Here is a 23,055-nt window from a genome sequence, read left to right on the forward strand (position 1 = left end):
GGTGCAATGACACGGTTTGTATTGATTAAGTGATGTAGTGTCTACAGTAATCAATGAATCATCAAGGACTGCTTTGGAATGTGCACTGCGTTGCGACTGTAGTACGAAGAAAACAGTTAATTTTTAAAAGCGCGGTTACAAGTTCTAACAGCTCTTCTTGTTATCGATAAGACCGTCAATAAAAGCCCTTCATAACTACCGAGAACCATCCAGTCTTACAAGACATCCCACAGTTTCGGTCACGGTTAAATGGCGGAAAAATTGTTTTCCAAGTTGGTTTTGTTCGGGGATTCCATTACTCAAGTAAGTTTTACGTTTTGGCAATTTAAGGTCGGAGTCATATAAAAGATTAAATTACAAGATAGATAGTTTATCTGTAGTAATTCGTATAGCCTCACAAATTAAATATGTTTGAACTGTGGAGAATGATATGAAGACATGATTGACCATCACAGTTATACACACAACTTAAGCAGTTGTGAAATTCAAGCCTGAAAAAAATTTCAGGCCCGAACGGAATTCAAACCCATGACCTCTTTGATACCGGTATCGCAGAGGTCATGGGTTTGGGTTTTGGGTTCGTGTTTAATACTGCGATGATCAATCCTGTCTTCAGTTTTTATTTAGCTAGGTATTTTGTAATACCATCCTGCGTGTACAATCTGGGCAATTTGCATCAATTTGAGTTGAAACTTATAAATCCAACAGGAATCGTTTAGTGAAGGAGGATGGGGTGCAACAGTAGCAGATCACTTTCAGAGGTCAGTAGTCAATGGAAATTAATATTCTCTTTTTATTTAAGAAATAGAAAACTTGCTCTGTAATTCTATCGAGTTATGAAAACATGAGTGCGTACAGCTTTTTCAAGTTCTCCAAACTTTCTCAAGTATTTCTATTTAACAATTAGATTAAGAGCTCGAGATTGCTATTGCGTGATAGTTGATTTGGGTGCACCCTGAGTCAGCTATCACTCATAGAAATCTACTAGTTGTTCAAAACTTTATCTAAATCCTCTTCACAGATTCAGTTACACAAGCCATTCATTGCCCACCACAAAAATTCATGCACAACCTTAAGGCAAGCAAAAAAATTTTGTGCCCCAGAAAATTGTCCAAGCTCCCCTCATAATAGTAATGTTTATCCATAACCATAAAGTGCCCAACAATATTATTGATATAGCACAGTCCCAAAATAGTTGCAGGAAAGAGGAAATTAGCAAGATTTTCACAGTTTTGAAGGAGATAGCAGTTGTGTTTTTCCTGCAAAGCTTATCATTAATTATTCTAAGCTACCTTTAATATTTCCAACTGGTAAGGCTTTTTTCATTAACTTTTTCCAAAAAGGTGGGAGAGGGGTCTCACACCCCCTACTCCTATGGCAATGTTCAATATTGTCAACTAATCTGGGGCAGATGCGGGATTTTAGAGAAGGGGATTTCAGATACATATCACCAAAGGGGGTTCCCTGTAGGGGGATCTGGGGGCATCTTCACCCGCAAAATTTTTAAAATTGAGGTCCTTGGAAAAGAGATTTCCAGCCCTGGGGTTCCACTGAACCCCACCAACCTCTCTAGATCAGCCCTGGGGTAATGCTAGATCTAAAGACAGATGATTTTGGTACTGATAAGGTGACTGTTTCCAACAGGAAATGTGATGTTCTTAATCGTGGATTTTGTGGATATACTACAGCGTTCAGCAAACTGATTCTACCTAAAGTCCTTCAATGTGACAACAGTCCCAAAGGTAGCATTGCAGCAGCAGTCATCTTGCTTGGCTCTAATGACGCCATCTTGGAAGAAATTGAGCCACGAGGACTCTCTGTCGAAGAGTATGTTGCAAACTTGACTGACATCTTAACACAGTTTATGAATGATGGGATAGCAGCAAATCAACTTATCTTACTAACACCGCCGGCAATATCAGAAGTTATGTATGAGAAACATTGTCGGGAAATGGGTAAGCAACCACTGTATGGTATTATGCTAATCAAGAAGGCAATTCTTAAAAAAGGCATTTTTTGACGGCCATTATAATATCTTACCTCAGGTCAGGTCACAACATTATTTGATTCCTCTTTGATCTTGGTGAGAATGAACAGAGAAATAAAATCCTAGAGCTATATTAGTCCCAGAGTCGATATCAAATTTGTGCTAAAGCCAAAATGTGCCATTTCTTTCAGCATTGAAACGGGAGGAGGGGCAATCTAAAGATGATAGTTAAAAGATAATTAAATTTAGCAACCTTTGCATTTGGACAGAATAGTTAGCAAAATCCCCACTCCCCCCCCCCCCCCCCGAACCTCCAATGATGAATTGATGGATTACATGGTGAATGACGTACATGGTCTTGATATTTAAATTGACCAAGAGTGTTACTTTGTCATTAAGAGCTAGCCATTTAATAATATTGGGTATAAAATTGTTATAATTGAATCATGGATCTACTCTATCGTGGGAAAAGTTTTTCCACTTTGCCTCCTGCCTCAATGTTACAAACTGCAAGTTGAATGAAATCTTTTCTCTAGTTTATTGTATTCTTTTTTGTTAAGTTAAGCTATTTGTGTGTATGAATAAAATTGTTGTTTGTTAAAAATGTTGCAAGGAGTATGGGTTAGATGTCTGCATGAAATTAAAGACACTCACTCACTCATCCTCATCGGGCCCATGAGGACTCTTGAGGCCGGGAAATTAGACATTGTCATCATTTCTGTTCAATAAATAATTCAACACCTGTTGTTCCAGCACCATGGTTTTGATCACGCTGTTTGACATTTTTTTGTAGTTATATTATTGTCACATTTAATTGTCTTGAGATACAAACAGAATGTGTATGGTATTGTTTTACTTGAACTATTATGACATGCTGAAAAATATGTTTTATTGTCTCTAGGCTATGCATTGCCTTTAACAGATGAAAGAGTAAAATTATTTGCGTCAAGATGTGCTGACTTGGGAAAGTCTTTTGGAGTGGATGTTGTAGATCTTTACACATTATTCCATCAGCAGCCAGTAAGCTTTTGACTTTTATTTCATTTGTCTTTGCCATATTTACAGAAATATACTTCAATACACACTATAAAGATAAGCCTTGGCCAAACGGACTCTCAAGAAGTTGCAAGTAGCAAAAAAAAAAAACATTTCATGACTTCCAAGGCTGTATTTGTTAGCTAATAGGTTGCTATAACAATGAATGGATGTCTCTCAACTTTCATTGACCTGGGTTAAGTGGCCAATTGGTGGCCAAACAATGAATAGCGTGCAAATTTGATCTCGACCAAAGTGATGGCAAGTCATCGAAACTCTTCACAAATGCATGCAAGGGCTGGCCAAATGGAGTCGCAGGTTGACCCAAGTTTTCAACTGGTGTCTACTTGTGAGTCTTTTTGGTAAGGGCTTTAGACGGAAACAGAAAAAAGGAAAAACTGGATAAGTCAAAAGGAAACTGCCAGGTTTGTACAAGAGAGGTCTTGTGAGCTAATATCAATCAGTTTAGATAAGTTCAAAGTAGATTATCGGGTTCCTAAGTGGAGGGTTCCAATTACTATTATTTACAAACTAATTAATAATCCATCAAGTTTAAACAAAGGAAATCATGGCCATGACAGTGTTTGTATATCTGATCTTAATTAGCACAGATTTTTTTTGATATTATTTCAACGTTTTCTTCTTAGTTTTAGTTTCGATTAAGAAGATATATCAAACACTCAACACAGTGTTGGACCACATTTCCAAACAACTTGAAGTTCATCAAAAATACTCCGCTACGTGTCGTATTTTCAACTCTCTTCTCGGTGTTTAGAATTGTGGTCAAACACGGTCTTTTGTGTTTGATATATTACTTGCAAGTTGTTTAATTACTGTACCTCAAGAACTAATTGCTACTGTTTCTTCATGTTACCAGAACTGGGAATCCTTTCTGAGTGACGGGCTACATTTGTCTAAAGAAGGGAATCACTTTGTAGCAGATCACGTGATCCCATTACTGGATACCAAGCTAGGACACTTACCTCAGATATTGCCTGACGAGAACGATATTGACTGGAAACACCTAGAGAAAGTTCTGCTGTAATCAGAGATGTCTTACAGTGCAACTACTCGAACTGGGCCACTTGCAAAAGAGTTAACCAATCAGAACGTTACTTGAGAACAAAGGATAGCGATCTTTTTTCTTAGATACACCAATAACGTTGAAAAATTCAAACAATACGCGTTTATTTCAAAATATGAAAACCCAACAAAAGTGAGAATTGTTGCGGATCTCTGAGGAAACTTTGTCAATTGTTGATTAGTTAGTTTCGATCTTAAATTTTGGACTGAATCTGTAGAGTGTATGTAACACAGAGGGGTCGATAATATTCACCTACTGGTATATATGTCAAATGAACACTTACTTGGGTTCACCAAAAAAAAAGCACTCCTTTTTTCTCAGTTAAGTTTAGTTTGGTTAGTTTTCTTCAGTCTCGGTGGCCCGCTTCAGGCAGTCGCACTGTATTACAGGAATCTAAATGTGTCTTTTCTTCAATTAAATATATACAATTTTCCGGACTGATATTGAAATGTCAATCAAGACTGATGGACGTGCCTGATCACGATTTGTCGACCATTTTCGAAGTCTTGTCACCATACAAGCTGTAAAGAAGCGCGTTTTTAGTGGTAATCTTAGCACCAGGGTAAACAATGGCTTACGTTTTATCCATCTCGTCCTTGTGAAAGAAGAAATTATTATACATTTTCGACGAATAAAATGATGCAAATTTGTGTTATAAAGTTCAATATTTTATTTAACGTTTCAGGTATTTAAAGCTATCATTAGACTACAAAAGATTACTAGAAGATTCTGAAATTTTCGCGACAGATGGCAAAACGCGCAACTGACGAAATCATGTGATAGATCTAACATCCAGCTATTGCGTCTCTGCACTTGAACTATACAAAACGCCATCAAGCATCAAGCTCTAAGTTACCAAGGGTAGCAAAATGCCGTCATAACATCTATAGAAAGATGCTTTATGTAATAGCAAATTCAAGAGAAATTCACTGAGATCGCGGACTGATCGTGTAACCCTGAACCTCCGGGGGGTACTCCTTGATATGGGATATATAGGTAGGTGCGGCCTCAAACGGTAGGGGTTTTCAGCCGTTTTGGTCAGAAATAGGGTATCGATTTTGGCCATTTTGGTCTCGTGGTTTTTGCGTTGTAGTCTTGAATTTGGTATGTCTCTTAGACGAAGCTTCTTTTTTATCATTAGATACGACCGTCCACAAAAGCCCTTCATAACTTATGTTTAGGGCAACTAAACGTATTTTTCTGAGAAAATTCCTCGAATTTTGTATCTTTCAAAGTTACTTAAGTTGTAACTTTTCGTAATTACGGGTAAAGCTAAACAAATCTATGGCAACAAAAGTCAGGTTAAATGTTGCAATAGTACTGGACCACAATGAAAAATGTTCAGTATTGATAAGATTTGCTCTCGTGTTGTACAGTGTAGATGGAGCTTCAAAGGTTTGAGTTTCTGCGTATGTAAAGAAGTCTTTTAACACAAACTGAAGAAAACTTTTTTTTTATTACAATAAATATGACATATTTCTACACAAGATTTACATGTTAAGTATGATTCATTCGTGTTCTTTGGACAGTTCGGCCTGTAATATTCTGGTGGGTGGGATCTCGAGTTCTTGATTCACCTAAAAAAAAAGGATTTAAAAGTTGACATTTTTGACAACAACATTCCTTTGATCAGACTATGAATCCCATTGTATATAGTATGAGCGACGCTCATAGATAGTGTAGCCGCTCTTGGTAGCGATCTTTTGCTAAGGCCTCGTCCACACTAAGCCAAAGAAATTTAAAAATGAAGCTTTATTTCTACGGTTAGGCCTACCATCCACACTAATCCGTCACGAGAGCGGAACTTTTTGAAAACGCTCTTTAAACCGGAGGAATTTGAAAACGCCGGCTTTGTGTTTTAGTGTGAACGAAAAACATTTTGAAAACGGAGCTCTTCGAAAATGACGAGGTCACGATAAGCCCGAGTTTTCCAAATTGACCGGTGATTGTTACGTTTTCAAATTTCTCCGGCGTAATGTTGACAGGGTCTAAACAATCAAATTCAAATTCACGCAAATTCTGTAATTTAGAATTTAGACATATGACAGCAATGCAAGTCAGTGTTTTAACAAAGAAATGTTCTTACCCTGGAGTTCACGTACTGATGAAGTAACATCCTCAGCTCTGCATTCTTAAAACGAAAAAAAGAAAAAAGCACGTTTATGAGTAATATGGCTACTCACTCGTTCTTTTTATGGAGGATCTTGTCGTGTAAAAACATGTACGTTTTAAAGACACTAAACAGCTGCAGCTAGCTTTCACCAACAGAAGATTTTGATAAAAAAAATATATAGATCTGTAAATAGGTTCAATTAACGCATTTCCCCATTTGGGACTTACTTCATTGCGGGTTCAGTCAATTTGGACTAGCGCGAATTTAATCCTGAATTTTTGAGATGACTATGAGTGCTGTTAGGTGAGGAGAATTTTGAGCCCTCTTGATAAGAATGGGCCGTAGAATCTAGCCTGTTCATGTCTCTGGGTCAGTAAGGACGATCGAAAAAGCGGGCGGGCGATGAGTGGGGTCCGGGAAAGAAAGAGGAGGGCCCTTTTCTCTATCAGACCCCGCTCGTCGCAGGCCCGCTTTTTCGATCGCCCCCACCAACTGAGAGCCTGGAACAGGCTACATAGAATCGAGGCTGATTGGCATCTCCAGTCACGTCAATAACTCGCTCACGTGCTATAATTCCCAGTCCTTCTCCACTCACCTGCTGTTTGAGAGCATCTGTTTCTTGTATGAGTGATGCCCTCTCTGTTAACACAGCCAAGTATTTCTCAAACCCGTCTAACAAAGCTGTCCATACTCGCTCTTTCTTTACATCTATTACAGAGGACATCTTTTGCCAGAAGCTTTCATCTAGTCTGCAAAAGAAAAGAACATTTTCCAGCCATGTTTCTTTGTATTTTTTTTTCAAGTTTTAATATTTTCACATATAGCATACGTACGTGGCCATTCTTCCAACTCCGATTCCCAACTTTAGACTTTGACGCTTGGTTTCCCTTGAAAAAAAATAAGCACAGAAAAACACAGTGAGCAAAAAGATATGTAATGGTCCACACCGTTGACCGTTATTTCGTTATGTCATGTAATCTCAAGGATTGCGTTACTAACCAAACGCACGCCTGCTCAGAAAGCGTAACATTAACACTTAAAATCTGAACGACGGTTTTAGAACATCGAATTTATCCACACAATGGCATTACACTGTCAAGTAGACAGGTTTTTGAGAATATTGATAATGATCAATTTGCCTACACAAACTGCTTTGGTGTGCTTTACCACGAAATTCTCATAACTACAAAAGAAATGTAGAGCAGTCCGTTAGGAGAGAGAACATTTTGAGCTTTGAAATGACACTGAAAGGTAGGGGAAAGTAGGTTAGGATAACAATGATATCGTAATTACTAACTTACTTTTGTGGTTGGCGATGATCTTGCACAAACTGTCTCAAAGATATCACAACTTCGTTCGGATGAATGAGATGCGTCATTTCTGTAAAAAAAAAGAGAGAAAATTCCTTTTAAATTTTTTCTTTTTTACATCAACACCAGAGGAAAAAGGTTAAATTTAACTTTAAAAAATGCAAAAGAATCAATTTACGCGAAAGTCACCCATATAAATAAAGCCAGCCTGCGATCAGACTCTCCTCCTACGAAGATCGAAGGAGACTCGTTCCCAGAAAGAGAGGACCCTGGCAATGAGGTTGGGACTCTGCTCGCAGGGTAAAACAAAGCGGGCGAATAATGAAAAATGCGGGAAACGACGCGAGAGCTACGCCGTTATTGATTTGATTCTACACCTGATTAGATGATAGAAAAAAAGGTCTTCTCACTGGCTAGGCATGTCCCACGTGTTTCTTGAACCAAACAAAAGCAGTTGACCTGCATCTCTTTAAAATGTCTATATTTTGATTCGTTCTTCTTAACCTGCACCTCTTCTGTTCTCATGGCTAGGGGCATTGCCTGTGTTGTCTACCCATTGTTTCGTTTTGCCAATTATAAAGAAATCTGTAAACGGTGCAGGTCTTCCCAATAAAAACCAAAGCTGCAGAACAATCATACCCCAGAAGTGTTTGCATCTGGGGGGGAGGGGGGGGGGGAGAGGCTTCCTTATAAAAAGGACGGGGGTGGTCATTGTATCTTTTAGGGGTTAAAAAAGCAGTTTTGGTACCTTGTAAGGTGTTTTGCCTCAAAAGGTCCACAGCAGGAGTTTTGCGGTACTTTTTCGGGTATTGAGCCCCAAAAAATATAACTGGTGATAATGTGTTGTTTCAGAATTGGTACCTCTTAGGGATGGAAAAAATTTGACGCCACGCCCACAAAACAAGATCTTGGTACCTCTTAGGGGTTCTTTTTAAAATTTCCGATGAGACACCCCTGCCCTTTTAATGTGGGAGTCCATGGGGAGGGGGGTGGGGGGTGGTGTGTATCTGTTGAACAATAGAGAAGTGAGACTGTGGCTGTGTACAAACTACAGTCAAGACAACAGCTTCGTTACCTGACAAATGAGCTTTGACAGAAGATGAGTCGCTGGCTTTCTCATCAACACTAAACACCACTGAACCTTCATCATCTTTCTTTTCTCCTTCGTCCACTCCACCGCTTGTCTCCTCCCTGCCTTCCTTCCCTTCTGCCATCTCTTCATCCTTGGCTCCTTTCTCGCTCCCTTCCTGTGCCTGCTCACCCTCCCCTGGACCTTTCAGGAAGTAGTTTGAGAGCAGATAGATGTCATCTTCTGTGTCCACACCCAGTGCCTTTATAAACAAACACATTTTTTTAATATTAGGCAATGACAAATATCTTAAATGCCATTGATCATGAAAAGGTGATTTTATTGTAAGTGACAAACAACAACAACTTAATTCACTCATACATTTACAGTTTCATAAAAAATATATCTAAATAGAGGGACAGAAAAATAATGTGCATTTGAGTCTAGAGACTGAAGTAACCCAAACGTTTTCTAATAAGTCTCCAGTTATTGTAATGTTTCTATAGATATTTAAGAGTTTACCGAAATGTTAAGATAAGAGATGCATACACGATATAATAGAATGGAGAATATCAACCAAGTTTTCAGAATGTTGTTGAGACAGTAAATGAAGTTTCAGTTGTTTAGAGAAGCTGAAGCAATTGAGATCTTTAAGATGAGTGGGGATATTGTCCAAGAAAATAGTTGCTGTGTAAGCTATTGTTTGTGACACAGACATACTCGAAAAAATTAACAATTCTGACTTCTCCAACTGGAGTTCAAACCTAAGATCTTCAGTGCATAATTTTAAATGATCTGAGAAAAGACTGAAACTGAGAAAAATTCTTACTGCAAAGATGGCATCCAGTTTCATCAAAGACTGCTCATCTCTCTCAAGAGGAGCTAGCAGTTTGGTTAGTTTGGATTCTACAAGAAATCCCTGAAAAGAATAAAACATGGTTATAAAAATGAATAGACACAATTTGATCTCTCTCCATGGAATAACAGAGCTACAATCCAGCTCAAGTTTGCTGAACTTGAGGGAACACTTACAGCCTCGTCACAGATCAGTTCCAGTATAGCCTTGATGGTTTTAGCTGATAATTTCCTTCCTGCGTTTTGTCCATCTTGTCTTCCAACTGAGCTCTTTTCACTATCATCATCTCCATCATCTGTACCAACTAAGAATCAATCACATGATTAAACTATCACAGTGCTAAAGTTAATTTTAAATTAATAATGTAACCAAATTAATCCTAATGAAACCACAAAACTGTAACTAGGACGCCAGAGTAGAAAAGGATGCAATCAGCGGAAAGGTTGGGAAGCCAAACCACACTGCGCTTGGTTTTGCATCTGATTTGCCTACATAGAGGGCCGACATACGTGTTTTTCATTCCCGTATCCCACCATTTTTTATGGCTCAATCCTGCCATCCCTCCCCACGCAGAATGTTTATCCTGATCCTCACTGCCTGGTTAGAGGTTCTCCATGTAATGTCCATAATGTATGATTTGCTTTTACTACAATTTTAAAACTATCCCGCTTCCTGCCTGTCAAAATGGACAAATCCCCTTTCCCACAGAAGGATTTTTATCTTACATCTTGTTATTAACACATCTGTCACCCCACATCCCCCTCCATTAATTTTACTCTCTACCCATATCCTTCCAAACCTATCTTGGACCCTCTAGATGTTACATCATTCTTTGCTCTGATTGTTTTGAGCTTGGTGCAGGAGATGTTTTAAGCCTTAGCAAATGGACAGTTTCACAGTACTAACCTCCAGACATGATTTCATGCGCCATCTGTGATGCTGACATCTGCTTCTCCTTAGGGCCAGTTGGTTCTTCTGGCTTGCTGGTGTCCATGAAATCTCTTTAAAAGGAGGAAAAACAAAGATTAGACTAAAATGCTTAAGAACAGTATATCCATGGGGGAATCTTATGGCCTTTAATTTTTCAAAAAAACTTTATTAATAATTTTTGTTGAGGCAGGTCATTAAAATGTGGTAAAAATTCTACCACGCTGGATGGCAAGACAATGCAGCACCCCCCACCCCCCACCCCTTTCCCCCCAAAAAGGTGAACTCATCTAGCAATGCTTTTAAGACAGTTGTTCTTTGTTTTTGGATGTCTTAACACAGAGCTTGGCCTTATATGCCACTCTGGCACAAGGAGTTAGGTGGAGAAGGTGTAAATGCATAGCTTGGGGGCTTTTGTACCATGTGGCCAGTTCATGCAAATTCCTTTGATCGTCTAGTCCAAACAGTCACGTGACTGTACTCACAGATCAGGTTTCTCCCATGGTAAACCCAGTTGATGTTCATGGATGATTCTATCTTCTTCCAGCACACTGTGCACCAGGTCTCTGACCTGCTCCTCATTCATGGCCCAGATGTCCTGGAACTTCTTCTGATCTGTTGCTTGGAAATGCCTTAGAAAAAGTAACAGATCAAATGAGCTTAGTTAACGTGAAGTCGAGGAAGTGCTATTATTCCCCAGTATGGGATATCATGAGTAATGTAATCCTGTCTGGACCTTAAATTGACTGAGGTGTAACCATAACTATAACATCTTTGAATGATAATGATACTGATAATGATAATGATAACAATAATTATAATAGTAATAAAGATATTTATAGTGCCAGTATCCTAAACTTCAAAGGAGTTTTACAACACAGAAAAAAATCTTAAAAATTGTCTAAAAATTAAAAAAACATTAGTGTAAAATAAAATGGAAAAAGGCTTTTCTAGACAGAAATGTGTTGAGTCTATTTTTAAAGATGGACACAGACAAACTATTTCTTATTTTGAAAGGTAGGGCATTCCATAGTGTAGGCGCTGTCACAGAGAAGGATCTAACTTGCACCATATGTTTTCAAGTTATAAGATGGAGTTAAAAGAAGATGCTTGGATGATGAGCGTAGTTGACGTGTTGACAAGGCCTGAATGACTGTAGCTACAGTAGTCCCACTTTCAGTTTTGTGTTGTGCACTGTACACTCTAATAGTAATTCCCCATAGGCAGAAAATTTACAAAAATCAGCTACAGGATTAAAAGTCTAACGTGCAGGGCCGGGTTGTTCGAAAGCCGGTTAACACTAATCCAGGATTAAAAGTTAAGCAAAGTGAAGCAATTTTTTCGTATAAAAATGTTTTTATGTTTTGTGTAGTTTGAGAAACCCAAGCTAAAAGCTGAAGGATAAACAATATAAACAGAAAATCTCCCCGAAAAAATACAAAACTGAAATAAATATTCTTGCTAATCCTGGGTTAGCTTAATTGGGCTTTGAAAAACCCAGTCCAAGGAAACATTAGATTTCATGCAATCATTATAATGGTGAAAAGAACTCACCTTGACTTTTTCTGGAGTTCTCTGAACTGTTCTGTAATTCTCTTGTAATCATCTGTTAGAGCTTGATTATCCTCCCTGTTGAAACAACAAAAAGTCAAATCAATCCAAACAAAACCACAAGGTTAGTTTGATAAGTTGTGTGGTGTTGGAGGGTAGGTAAAGGTTAAGTCTGTATACAAGCCAAGTGGCCCACCAGGCCGGAGCTTATTCCTGTTTCTGTAGCGTGAAGTGACTAGGAATATTTCTACTCCCCCCTGGATGGGATGCTTCATATGGTACATCACAGGGATACCCCGCCAGCATTAAATTCACTGGTACAAATTAATACAACTGGGTGGAAAGAAGCACTGTGGTTAAAGTTCTGGCCCTGCCAGGACTCTAACCTAGATCATTCGATACTGAGATGAGAGCACCAACCATGAGGCCACCGTGTCTCCCTAAGTGAAATCATATAAATAAATGTAAGTGTTGCAGATTTTCACACGAGATTGTTTCAAACATCCACCTTTTGTCATTACCTGTATTGTTTTTCTTGCTTTGCCAACTTCTGCTTGAGGTTGTTGAGGACGTCCTGGAGTCTGGGAAAAGCAAATGCAATAATAAGAACTACATGTAATCCAAGCCAAAAAATTGTAAACCAGACACAAGTGCCTCTAGGGTACAAACCTGGTGATTTTACGCTTCTGTTGTGATTTTGTAATTGTGTTTTCTTCATCTCGCTTCTTCAACACCTACAACATAAATTAAAGATTTTATAAATCTCTTTTGACCTACCACCATGACTGATGACCTCAAAAAAGGCTAGTCAGACATACAGCGTACATATAGAAGACGATAAAGGTAAGGTGTCAAAGTCCGCACATGAGCCAAGTGGCCCATCTGGCTGAGGCTTGTCTCCGGTTTCAGTACCATGAAGCGACTATAGGAGTATTTCTACTCTCCCCTGGATGGGATGCTAGTCCATCGCAGGGTTACCCCCCCCCCCCCAACATTACATTCACTGGCACCCACTTATACACCAGGGTGAAGAGAGGCACTGTGAGAGTAAAGTGTGCCCAAGAACACAACACAATGACCCTGGCCAGGGATTGAACCCAGACCACTTGATGCAGAGGAGAGCACACTAACCATGAGGCCACGGCACCTCCACACATGTAGGAGAAGACTTTCATGTAAGACATTCTCAAAATTTAGTGCTTAGTGCCTCTCACTAACCGGGCAAATCAGGATGGTTCAGTAAGTTATTCCTTAGCTGGGCAGCCCACAGTGGACCAACACACTGTTCAGGGCAAGCAGCAATATTCTTACTACATTAACCACTTAAACTTAAGGTTACAAGCAGACCAGAGTTAATTAGCATTACACTTTAAGAGGCCTAGTGCTCTGTAAAGCAGCCTTGAAAATTTTGATATGTAAGTACATGTTAGTTGACTCACTTGAAAGTTGTACTCCAGTTTTTCCTGGTTCAGTTGGTAGGTGGCCTTCATCTGCTGTAGCTGCTGCTCTAAAATCTATACACATGATAAAACAACAACCATGCATATTTGCATTGTAGCCAATATTGTGATATAATTACCTGAGTCACACTGACAACTAAAATAATATGTTTAGTCTTGAAATTTATTGATAAAATCATATTATAGTAAGTGTTGTATTTGTTTCTAGTATAGCCTAAAATCACAAATTTTGTGATTTTTCACAAGATGACACTTTGGCATACATTTCTACATATTTATCAGTTTTCAATTTTTAATTTTGTTTTTGAATTTTTATATTCACTTATCATAAGTGTCAAGAATCAACCAGGTAGAACAAGTTATTTTGTTTCCTTCATCCTAAATATTTGTTTCTAGTCTAGTCTAGTCTTGTCTAGCTTCAACTATATTATTTTATGCATGTTGTCTTAAGTCTAGTCTTGGACCTGATCTTGTCTAATCTAGTAGCCTAACCTATTCTTGTATAGTATGGTCTAGTACAGTATGGGAACCTCATCAATCTAGGTTGGTCTAGTCTAGCTGAGTATTCACCTACATTTTGTGTCAAGCTAAACTACACACAAACCCACCTGTACATCTGTTTCCAATTTGATTTTGACCATGTTGTATTCCTCGGCATCTTGAACTCTTAATGTCTGCAACTGATTTTCATGATCTTCAACTCTCTTGCGTCGTGACTCCATGTACTCAACCTGTTTTTAATCCAAGTAACTAAAGCAATTACCAACTACTTATCAACCAAGAGTGAGGTCTACATAGGAAAATCTCAGACTGAGACCTTGTCATACTGACTGAGCTTTAAGGCTGCTGGACACTAGCCGATTTTTTGTCGAAGAACTACAGATTTTTTGTCAGGGTCAAATCGGGTTAAAATTTGTCAGGCCATCAGCGTGCCGCACACTAACTGATTTTTTGTCATGACTAACTGTACTGAGGCTTAGGGCCAAGTCATCCAAAATCAAGATGGCACCTATTCCACTCACGTGACTCTCATGACATTTCCTAATTGGTTGAGGTGCGCACAAGCCCTGACAAATTGTCTTGGTCCACCGCACACTAGCTCATAAGGCCCGAGAAGATGTTTTGAGATCTAGCACTGTCAGATATTGCCCAACAAGCCCCGATCTTGTCGCAGACTAGTCTGAATTCACCACACACTAACCAACAAGTGAAGTTTTTTTGTTGGCCGACAAAAAATCGGCTAGTGTGCGGCGGCCTTTAGCGAGGTCAATTTGGCAAGGCCAAGGTTTGAGATTTTCCCGTAAACACTGAACGTTCGAGGTTAATACAGGTTAATACTGTAAGTTAATGTTTATTATATGGCTTTTTGCTTTGTTTTTACAAGCCTGTATTTTAGCCAATCAGAGTGCACATTATACCAGCCACAAGAACAAGCCATACATTAAATAATTAAAGCACTGCTATTCATAAAAAGTAATGGCAATATATCATGTGAATAGTAATAACTTGAATGAGAAGTTACCTCTTTGTCACGTCGCTGTTGCATGGAGGTGTCCCATTTCTTTCTGTTGTTCTCAATCAGTTCAGACCTTTCAGTCACAAAGGCTTTCTGCAACAGGTAAAAAGTTACAAGGACTATGAAACATTGATAAATCAACAGGCTTTAAGAATCTATGGGTAACAAGGTAAACTTAATGAAAACCAGCGAGAATTGACAGTGTACTAGCATTATGAGAACAACATGTAAAGGTGTTGATTAAAATAATCATGGTAGTTAGCATATTTTGGTGTGAAAGAGTCAAGAAAAAAGTCAGCTAAGTAATAATTAAATCGCATGAACAATTTAACATCTTAGAGGAGTGGAGAGGAAAGCTGGTATGCCTAATTCATGCCAAACTGTTTCATTAATTGACATAATTTTTCTTCCATTGACTCTTTTACACCTAAACTATTATTTTTTAAAATCATATGGCTTAAAAATTTGTATTTGATAATGATGACAAGATGGCACCAAAACATCAAGTACTAGAAATGGAACAAGTCTATTACAGATTTTTCAGCCTACAACATAGACACTGTGAACTTTGCCCCCTGATTGTGTTTTAGCCATAAAGAAAAGAGATTTTAAAAAAGGGAGATTATTAACATTTTTTTGACATTTTTCTATATCTTTTATTACATGTAATAGTACACGGGGTTGAAGATCTTAGCCTGAGACTGAGAGAGTCAATAGCAAGACAAACCTCAATCTGAGTGAGTTCTTCCCTGTAAGCCTTCGTCAACTGCTTCATCTGTTCCTCCATTCGCTCAACCATAAGGTCAACATCCTCAGCCTTCACATACAAAGACATTAAATTATCAAATTGACAACAACTTACAGTTCTCTTAGAGAAACATAAACCAAAAAAATGACAACATAGACATACTTGTTACTTTCAATACAACAATTCTTCATTATTAATAATAAGTAATTAATCAGCATAACCTATTTACATTAATTAAATTTGGATCAATAATAAAATTTCATTAATAATTATTGTTACAAGGTGATGTAACTTACAGCCTTCTTCAAGTCTTTCACATACTGGTCATCCTTCGACTTAAGTTCCTAATTAAAAGGAATAATGTTTCAAGATGTACTCCTTTGACTGGTCTAATACTTTGATAATTTAAATTAACACAGTATGTATTCACATACTATAAGTTAATTCAGCTAACACAGTATTTTCTATATTTTAATATTGTTGACACAAACACACTTGATAGATATTGGAACTTATTTACCTGTTGAAAGTCATGAATTAGCTTATTTTTCTCATCTATCATGCCATCACATGCTGACTTTTGCTCCGTCAACATCTACAAAACACAGCAAAAACTTTTATGGCAAACATTTTCTTTTGCAATTAATACAACTTTCATAAAACTGCATACTGGAAACAGTCCATGAAACTAACGGAAAAATGCAGTTTACTCACTGAATTCAAATCTTGAGGTATTTCTTTGGAGAGAGCATATTCCCATTTCTTGGTAATCTGAGATAAGTCAAAATAATTCACACTTAAGGTTCAACAACAATATCAAAACTTAAGTGCAGAATACAGGAAGACTCTTCACAGAATATTTTAAATTTTTAACTGAAAAACATCCTTGACACAAAAAAAACAACTCTTACCTCTTCAAATTTTTCAGTGGCAGATTTTGCTTCAGCTTCTAGTTTCTCATTCCTTTATTGAAGTAAACAAACAAGAACTTTGTTTATATATTAAATATACACCATAAAAATACATGACTAACCATTCTTAAAAAGGTATGAGGGGGAGATTTCTTTTAACCCTGTCAAGCTTTGCATTCCTTCAATAATCTAGAGATCATGACTAAACTCCTATTTCTCTAATTATTTAAGATGAAATGTACATACATGCATAGTACGCACATATCAGCTTACCTTTGCCTTCGTTGTTCTTCCTCTTCCAGCCTTCTCATAGATTCCCTTGCATCAGCTGCAACGTGGACATTGGTCACAAGTTCTGTGCCATCAGATTTCAGCTTGACCAAACGCTATAGAATAATTGAGAACTGGTTAGAAACCTAAACTGCTCCAAGGGGAAAAATGCGAACTAAGGTGTTCCGTATCTCAGAGTTTTGCAACGATGACAGTATGTCAGCAGTTGTTCAAATTCAAAGAATTATTCCCCAGAGCAGTTTTGTTTTCAAATATATTTGGCTTTGCACAGCAAAACTACCACATTTCCTCAAATAATAGCCAGGGTGATTATTTGAGGGGAGTTGCACCCTAAATATTTTATTTTCCTAAAATAATCACATCATGGAAACTGAACAGGAGCGTTCCAAGTGCGCTCCACTTGACTGGTTTTCGATTTCAATATCTTTGGTGTCAGAGCTTGAGTTCTCACATAGTCTCACTAATCAGACTCTACTTCAGCACTGTCCTCCACATTTACTGCCATGGGTATGTCTGAAAATGGGTTGGTGTGCAAGCAGCAGCGACAATGTCTGTTAAAGACTGTAAGTTCTCCAGTCCAGCATGGCAAGGTTGTTCAGCTTTATAGCGATGGATAGTGTTGTCCCTCCTGACTGCTATCAATAACACAGGGGTGGGGAGGGGGCAATCATTCTTGGGAGGTGATTATTCCAAATAATCCCACCAAGGAAGAGGGAAAATTAATGAATGGGTTGGGGGGGGGGGGGGAGTGATTAATTGCAGGGTGGGGATTATTTGAGGAAATACATACACTGTAAGGTTAATGAAGGAAGAAGACCAACTTCAAGGGCAATCATCTCAGTTTTTGACAAAGGCAAAATCAAAATTAAAGGTGGATATAGAAGGTTCCAATCACATCTTTTGCACGGTAAGTAACATGCAAGACATTGGCCATCTAGAAGTTAACCGTTATGACCTGGGGTATCAGTTTGATTGTTATTATACATGTACATGTTTTGAATTATACAGAATCAACTTTAGTTGTTACTTCTTTCTATCTTTTCTACATACATTCCATACACTTTTAGAATAGCATGGCTGATTAAGCTCACTTCCTCTTTTTGCAAAATTCACTCATCTCTCAACTGACACAAATGAGCATTGCCATTTCTATTTTTGTGTTGTTGATCTAATCTAGATCGCAGAACCTCCAAGTAACATAAGTAACAATATCTAACCTGTCTGCTGTCTTCCATTTGTTTTCGGCTTTTAAGTGCATCCTTTTCGGAATCAACTGGTTTCTTTTTCGTAGCATCCTCTCCGCTTGCTTCCCTAAATATTTAAGAGACAGTGTCAAAACAAAAGTTGTATAGCTATATACAGCACGAGTAAAATTTAACTTGGAACTTCACTACAAGTTTACCTCCTTGCTGCTTCTAAACGTCTTTGGATCCGAATCCTCCGGGCAGCGATTCGTTCCTCTGCAACTGCCGAGTCTACAGAGGGACCTTCGTCCTCGTCGTCATCGTGAGAATTCATAATCTAGGCTTTGGGAGAGAAAAACTAAGAAAAATAGTACATCGAATATTCAACTTTCATACCAGTATTTATGTTGTAAGCGTTGCTACCTTGGTAACCTGGTGATCTTGATTAGTTCTCAATCTCTCGCATAACACTCGACGTGTCCTGGGTTCTAGAGCCACGAAGCGTGAAAAGATGGCGACCTCCAGCTCCAGCTTGTTCTTCGAATCTCTTGCATCTTCTTCAGTCTGTGATCTAAAAGCTTTGGGATCGACAAGTTTCTTTATTATCAGGCGTTTCTAAATGTATGGCTGAAGAATTTTTCACTGGAATAACTAGAAGGTGTTGGAGCTTGAAGCTACAGTTTTGGTTATAATTTAAGCTTTAGTTTATCCAATTTTGTTTATATTTCCTCATGTCTGAAATTGATGCAGCGATGCCTAGAACTAAGAAATCTATTGAAAACACTGGATTTAAAACAATTGAGACGATTGGAAGACTTGTATTGCACGTAATACTGCGATTTTGGAGAGCTTGCAGTGCTGCCATGTTAACTCTTCTGCTTTTGTACTGGCTGTATGGAGGAGTGGTGAGCTTCCTATTGTTAATGGCAGCCGTGTTTGGGGCCTTGTACCATTATCAAGACACTTTGCTGTACTTTCCAGATCAACCTGTTACATCAAGAGTTTTTGTTCAGAACCCAGCTGTGCTGGGTTTGCCATTTGAGAATTTGTATATCAAGACACAAGATGGTGTTAGTATCAATGCTATATTTATCAAACAGCCCCCTCAGTTTCAGAGTTCTGTTCCTACTGTTTTGTTTTTCCATGGAAATGCTGGAAACGTTGGCCATAGACTGACAAATGCAAGAAGCTGGCATAGCTACTGTGGCTGTAATGTGTTTCTGGTGGAGTACAGAGGATACGGGAAGAGTGAGGGCTCTCCCAGCGAACAAGGTAAGGAAGGGAAAATTGCCATCTTTCTCCTGCTTCTGCCCTCTAGCACTTTGTGCTCCCTTACCTCCTGGATACACCCTTCTCCCCAGCTATGGATTAAGCAATCAACTTCCATAATACCCATTATCCAACCCTTCATGTTGTGAAGAAGAAATCAGCTTGTATAATTAATTAAGGAAGAAAAGGTGCTCATAAATGTTGATTTCATGCTGAAAAAGGAATAAACCAGCCAGATTTAATTATGAAGTTAACCAGGGAAATGAAAAATTTTGAAATATTAGCACTCAAGGCTGTTAATAAAGATTACAGTGAAACTTTGGTTTCGGTAGTCTAGTGGAACCCTGCCTTATGGCCATCTGTTAATACAGCCACCTCGTTGTTATGGCCACTTTATTCTGGCCCGAACAAAAGCTCAGGACCAGATTAACAGTGGCTCCTGGATTGATGAGATATTAAGTCCCGGTTACACTAAGCATTTTTTTTCTAGTAATCATTGTCTGCTAAAACATCTGTTAGATTAATAGCGTTAAAACTAAAATGTTATGTATCACTGTCAATTATTGTAGGGTTTGAGCTGGATTCAGAGGCTGCTTTGTCTTATCTGTTGTCTCGAACTGATATCGACACTAATAAGATAGTCATATTTGGACGTTCATTGGGAGGAGCAGTTGCCATTGCTCTGGCATCAAATGAACTTTACATGGATAAAGCATTTGCCCTGATTGTGGAGAATACTTTTACCAGCATCCCAAGCATGGCTAATCAACTTGTCAATGGACTTGGCAGACTACCTTACTTTTGCTTCAGAAATAAGGTAATACAGGTTATATCTACTTCAAAAGTAAATCATGAATGGTTTCAAAGAGTATGCCATAAAATAAGCCCAGACTGAAGGAAATAAAATTATTGTTATAATGGACAAAACTTTATAAGTTTATCTCTTGGTTGGATAAACTGATCCTAAGAGACTGGTGTTGTTTTACATTCTGTACAGTTTGATTCCCTGAAGAAGATTCGGAAAGCAAGAGTTCCAACCCTTTTCCTGTCAGGACTGGCTGATCAACTTATCCCCCCAAGAATGATGACCAGTCTATACAAGGTATGTTGTGCATTCATAGGAGACATCGGCATTAATCCAAGCTTTAGAATAGTCAATCTGCAAATTTTGAGTACAAACTGACAATCAGCTGTAGTCTACGTTTAAAACCTGGGGTTTGTTTTCCTTTCCTCTTGCTCCCTCATTAGGGAGGCACAGTGGCCAATGGTTAGCATGTTTGATGCTGGATTAAATGCTCATGCTTAAGCATTGGCTGGGATCACTGTGTTGTAATTTTGGATGGCACTTTGTTCTTACACTGCCTCTCCACCCAGGGGTGGCAAATAGTGCTTGCTGACAACTGTGTTGGAACCTGTCAAAATGCTCATTGTTTTTAGAGAGTAGGCGAACATCACCTCTTGCTTCAGAAACTGGGGTAATTCCCACATTGTTGGCCACTTTGGTCAGAATGAAAACTGTTATATAAAGCAAAAAAATTGTAACTTTGCTTATGTTTAAATTGACATTTTATTTCTCATGATTTTGTTTCAGACATCAGGATCTTGTCTGAAGAAGCTGGACTGCTTTGATCATGGTACTCACAATGAAACATGGCAGTGCTATGGATATTTTGATGCAATTACAAGATTCTTATGCGAGGTACTTGCTTTCAGAGAAACTTTTCACAAGAATACAGCAGGTCTGGAAAATGTCAGGCCAGGGAAAAGGCCAGGAAAAATTTAGGGAACTGAGAATCTGTTGAGAGAATTTCTGAATTTATTTCACAGTCAAAGTAAAGTCAAGGAATGGTATTTTCAAGTTAGTACAAATAAATATAGTATATAACATGACCGCGCAGAGATAGAAAATTTCACTTCAAGCATTGAAAAATATTGCGCTCACTTGTGAAGTAGTTTTTGACACAAGAAAATGAAGTGACCATGTAATGTTCTATTTGTTATATAAACATCAATGAAATACCAAACCATTTAACCTTCACTGCAAAAAGTGATTTATTATGTAACCATAGCAATGGTGATCTTTTCACTTGTGAAGAGAACATGTTATATTCACTTGTGAAGATATCATGTTTACATGTGAAAGCTCACCTGGTAATTCAAGAGTGTTTATATAATAAAGCATGTTATGTAGTAATACCAGACCTTTGCATGCTGTGTGTGCACACTTCACACTTTATTTCACATACTTCACACTTTATTTTGATCACATTTAGAAATTGTGCCTAAAAATACTAACATTGGTGTTGTTGTTGTGGAGGAAGGAGGTGGGGTTATTAGACAGGGCGACTTCATAGAGCTTCTACGGTAACCTGATTACCGTATTATTGTATTTTTTTTAGGTTCACCAAGCGAGAGAAGCTGGTGTCATTGGACCACCAATATCAAAAGAGAACACTGGCATATCTGGAGCTGCCAAACCAGCTGTTCTCAATGTACACAGCCATACTGAAGATATTTAATTTAATCTTAATAATGGAGAAAATATTGTATTCCTGTAAAAGAAATGTCAATGGAAGAAGTACAGTTAGGTTATTTATTACATGATGCTCGGCTGTCCGTAACTTGGCAAGAGTACCGTCCCTTCTTTGGAAGATTCAATTGTTTCAGAAGTGTGCTATTTGTATAATACTGTAGGTTGACCAAAGTTTATTTTGACTGCCAAGCAGCTCCTATTTCGGGATGAACTTATCCGAGTGTGATTGTTGAAGAGTTTGTGTAGCGTGTTTGAAAGAACTCAGTCACGGTATTTTGAGTTATTCTGGCCGCGTGCAAAATCACCTTCAAATTGAAAGAAACCTGAAAATAGTAGTTTACTAAGATAGAAAAACACTAAAGAGATAATAATAAACCATAAAGGAACAACGATGGTTAAGGATGGCAAAGATTGGCACGGATTTTAAACGGTAAACTTGAAAGATTTAGTCTAAACTTTTTAAGATGCGCAAACCGTGACTTAGCTCCTTTGAATCTGCAGGTGGGGGATGAAATTGCACAGAGTGTCGATCACGCGAAACGAGAGATACACGCGAGTTTCACTCACGAAATCAGAATTACCCCATGAATAGAAACTCTTTTGTAGTCTAAAAGATTTCTTCGTCGTGCAAACGAGCAATCCCCGTTAAAGTTCATACAACGATAAAGAAGCGCTGAAAATACTCCAATGCTTGCTCCTCATTTTACCATTCCCACAAACTGACAACCTGTCGCCTCAAAACGGAGACAAATGTATACACTCGTTTTTAATTTCATGATAAAGCAGTACTTTTTCAGCTTTCTACTCATAATTTTGGTGTTTTTCATAAAGCAACATTTTACGTTTCACGACGTCGAGAAATATTTTGAAAGTGCAGAAATAAGAGAGAGTGGAAAGTTAAAAAAATAGCTTCCGTATAATTTCTTCCAGTGATATCTAATTCATTGAAGAGCGTATTTGTGTTACAGGTCGTTCTTGCGGTGTAAAATGGTTGTTGTAACTTCGTTTGTTAGGTGTCAAAAATAAACTTGGTTCAGAGTTATGTTGCCTGTAAGTAACACTTTGCTATATAAACTCTTGGTCTTCGGCCATCGTAGCTTGATTAAAAATATAAAACAAACAGCGGTGATAAACATTTTAAAAACATGCATTTTATGAACTTGACGTTTCGTATGCTAGTCAAGATAGACTTCTCCAATCTCGTCCCCAGG

At 38.2% G+C, this 23,055-nt stretch overlaps 3 protein-coding genes across 3 annotated transcripts; 2 read left to right on the plus strand and 1 right to left on the minus strand.

Annotated features, from left to right (window-relative positions):
- LOC145496049 (isoamyl acetate-hydrolyzing esterase 1 homolog) lies at window positions 1–4,756 on the plus strand. Its single transcript, XM_081475664.1, has 5 exons — window positions 1–303; window positions 709–761; window positions 1,645–1,955; window positions 2,889–3,007; window positions 3,900–4,756. Exons 1-5 carry the CDS (start codon window positions 250–252, stop codon window positions 4,065–4,067), a joined length of 705 nt encoding a protein of 234 aa, XP_081331790.1. The 5' UTR covers window positions 1–249; the 3' UTR covers window positions 4,068–4,756.
- Window positions 4,757–5,453: 697 nt separating this feature from the next.
- LOC145495989 (dynein regulatory complex protein 1-like) lies at window positions 5,454–18,477 on the minus strand. Its single transcript, XM_081475592.1, has 24 exons — window positions 18,261–18,477; window positions 18,076–18,169; window positions 16,841–16,953; window positions 16,568–16,619; window positions 16,371–16,427; window positions 16,177–16,251; window positions 15,953–16,000; window positions 15,636–15,725; window positions 14,915–15,001; window positions 14,001–14,123; window positions 13,372–13,446; window positions 12,602–12,666; window positions 12,454–12,513; window positions 11,936–12,010; window positions 10,867–11,013; window positions 10,361–10,455; window positions 9,631–9,758; window positions 9,428–9,517; window positions 8,605–8,860; window positions 7,521–7,599; window positions 7,053–7,106; window positions 6,815–6,968; window positions 6,193–6,237; window positions 5,454–5,683 (listed from the first exon to the last, which is right to left on the minus strand). The coding sequence occupies exons 1-24, from the start codon at window positions 18,374–18,376 to the stop codon at window positions 5,615–5,617; spliced, it is 2,247 nt and encodes a 748-aa protein (XP_081331718.1). The 5' UTR covers window positions 18,377–18,477; the 3' UTR covers window positions 5,454–5,614.
- Window positions 18,478–18,553: 76 nt separating this feature from the next.
- LOC145496026 (protein ABHD13-like) lies at window positions 18,554–22,886 on the plus strand. The gene is made up of 5 exons (XM_081475640.1): window positions 18,554–19,314; window positions 19,881–20,128; window positions 20,309–20,413; window positions 20,903–21,010; window positions 21,711–22,886. Exons 1-5 carry the CDS (start codon window positions 18,774–18,776, stop codon window positions 21,828–21,830), a joined length of 1,122 nt encoding a protein of 373 aa, XP_081331766.1. The 5' UTR covers window positions 18,554–18,773; the 3' UTR covers window positions 21,831–22,886.
- Window positions 22,887–23,055: the final 169 nt, after the last annotated feature.

This window comes from Orbicella franksi, chromosome 8, assembly GCF_964199315.1.
Source record: "Orbicella franksi chromosome 8, jaOrbFran1.1, whole genome shotgun sequence".
Taxonomy (NCBI): Eukaryota; Metazoa; Cnidaria; class Anthozoa; order Scleractinia; family Merulinidae; genus Orbicella; species Orbicella franksi.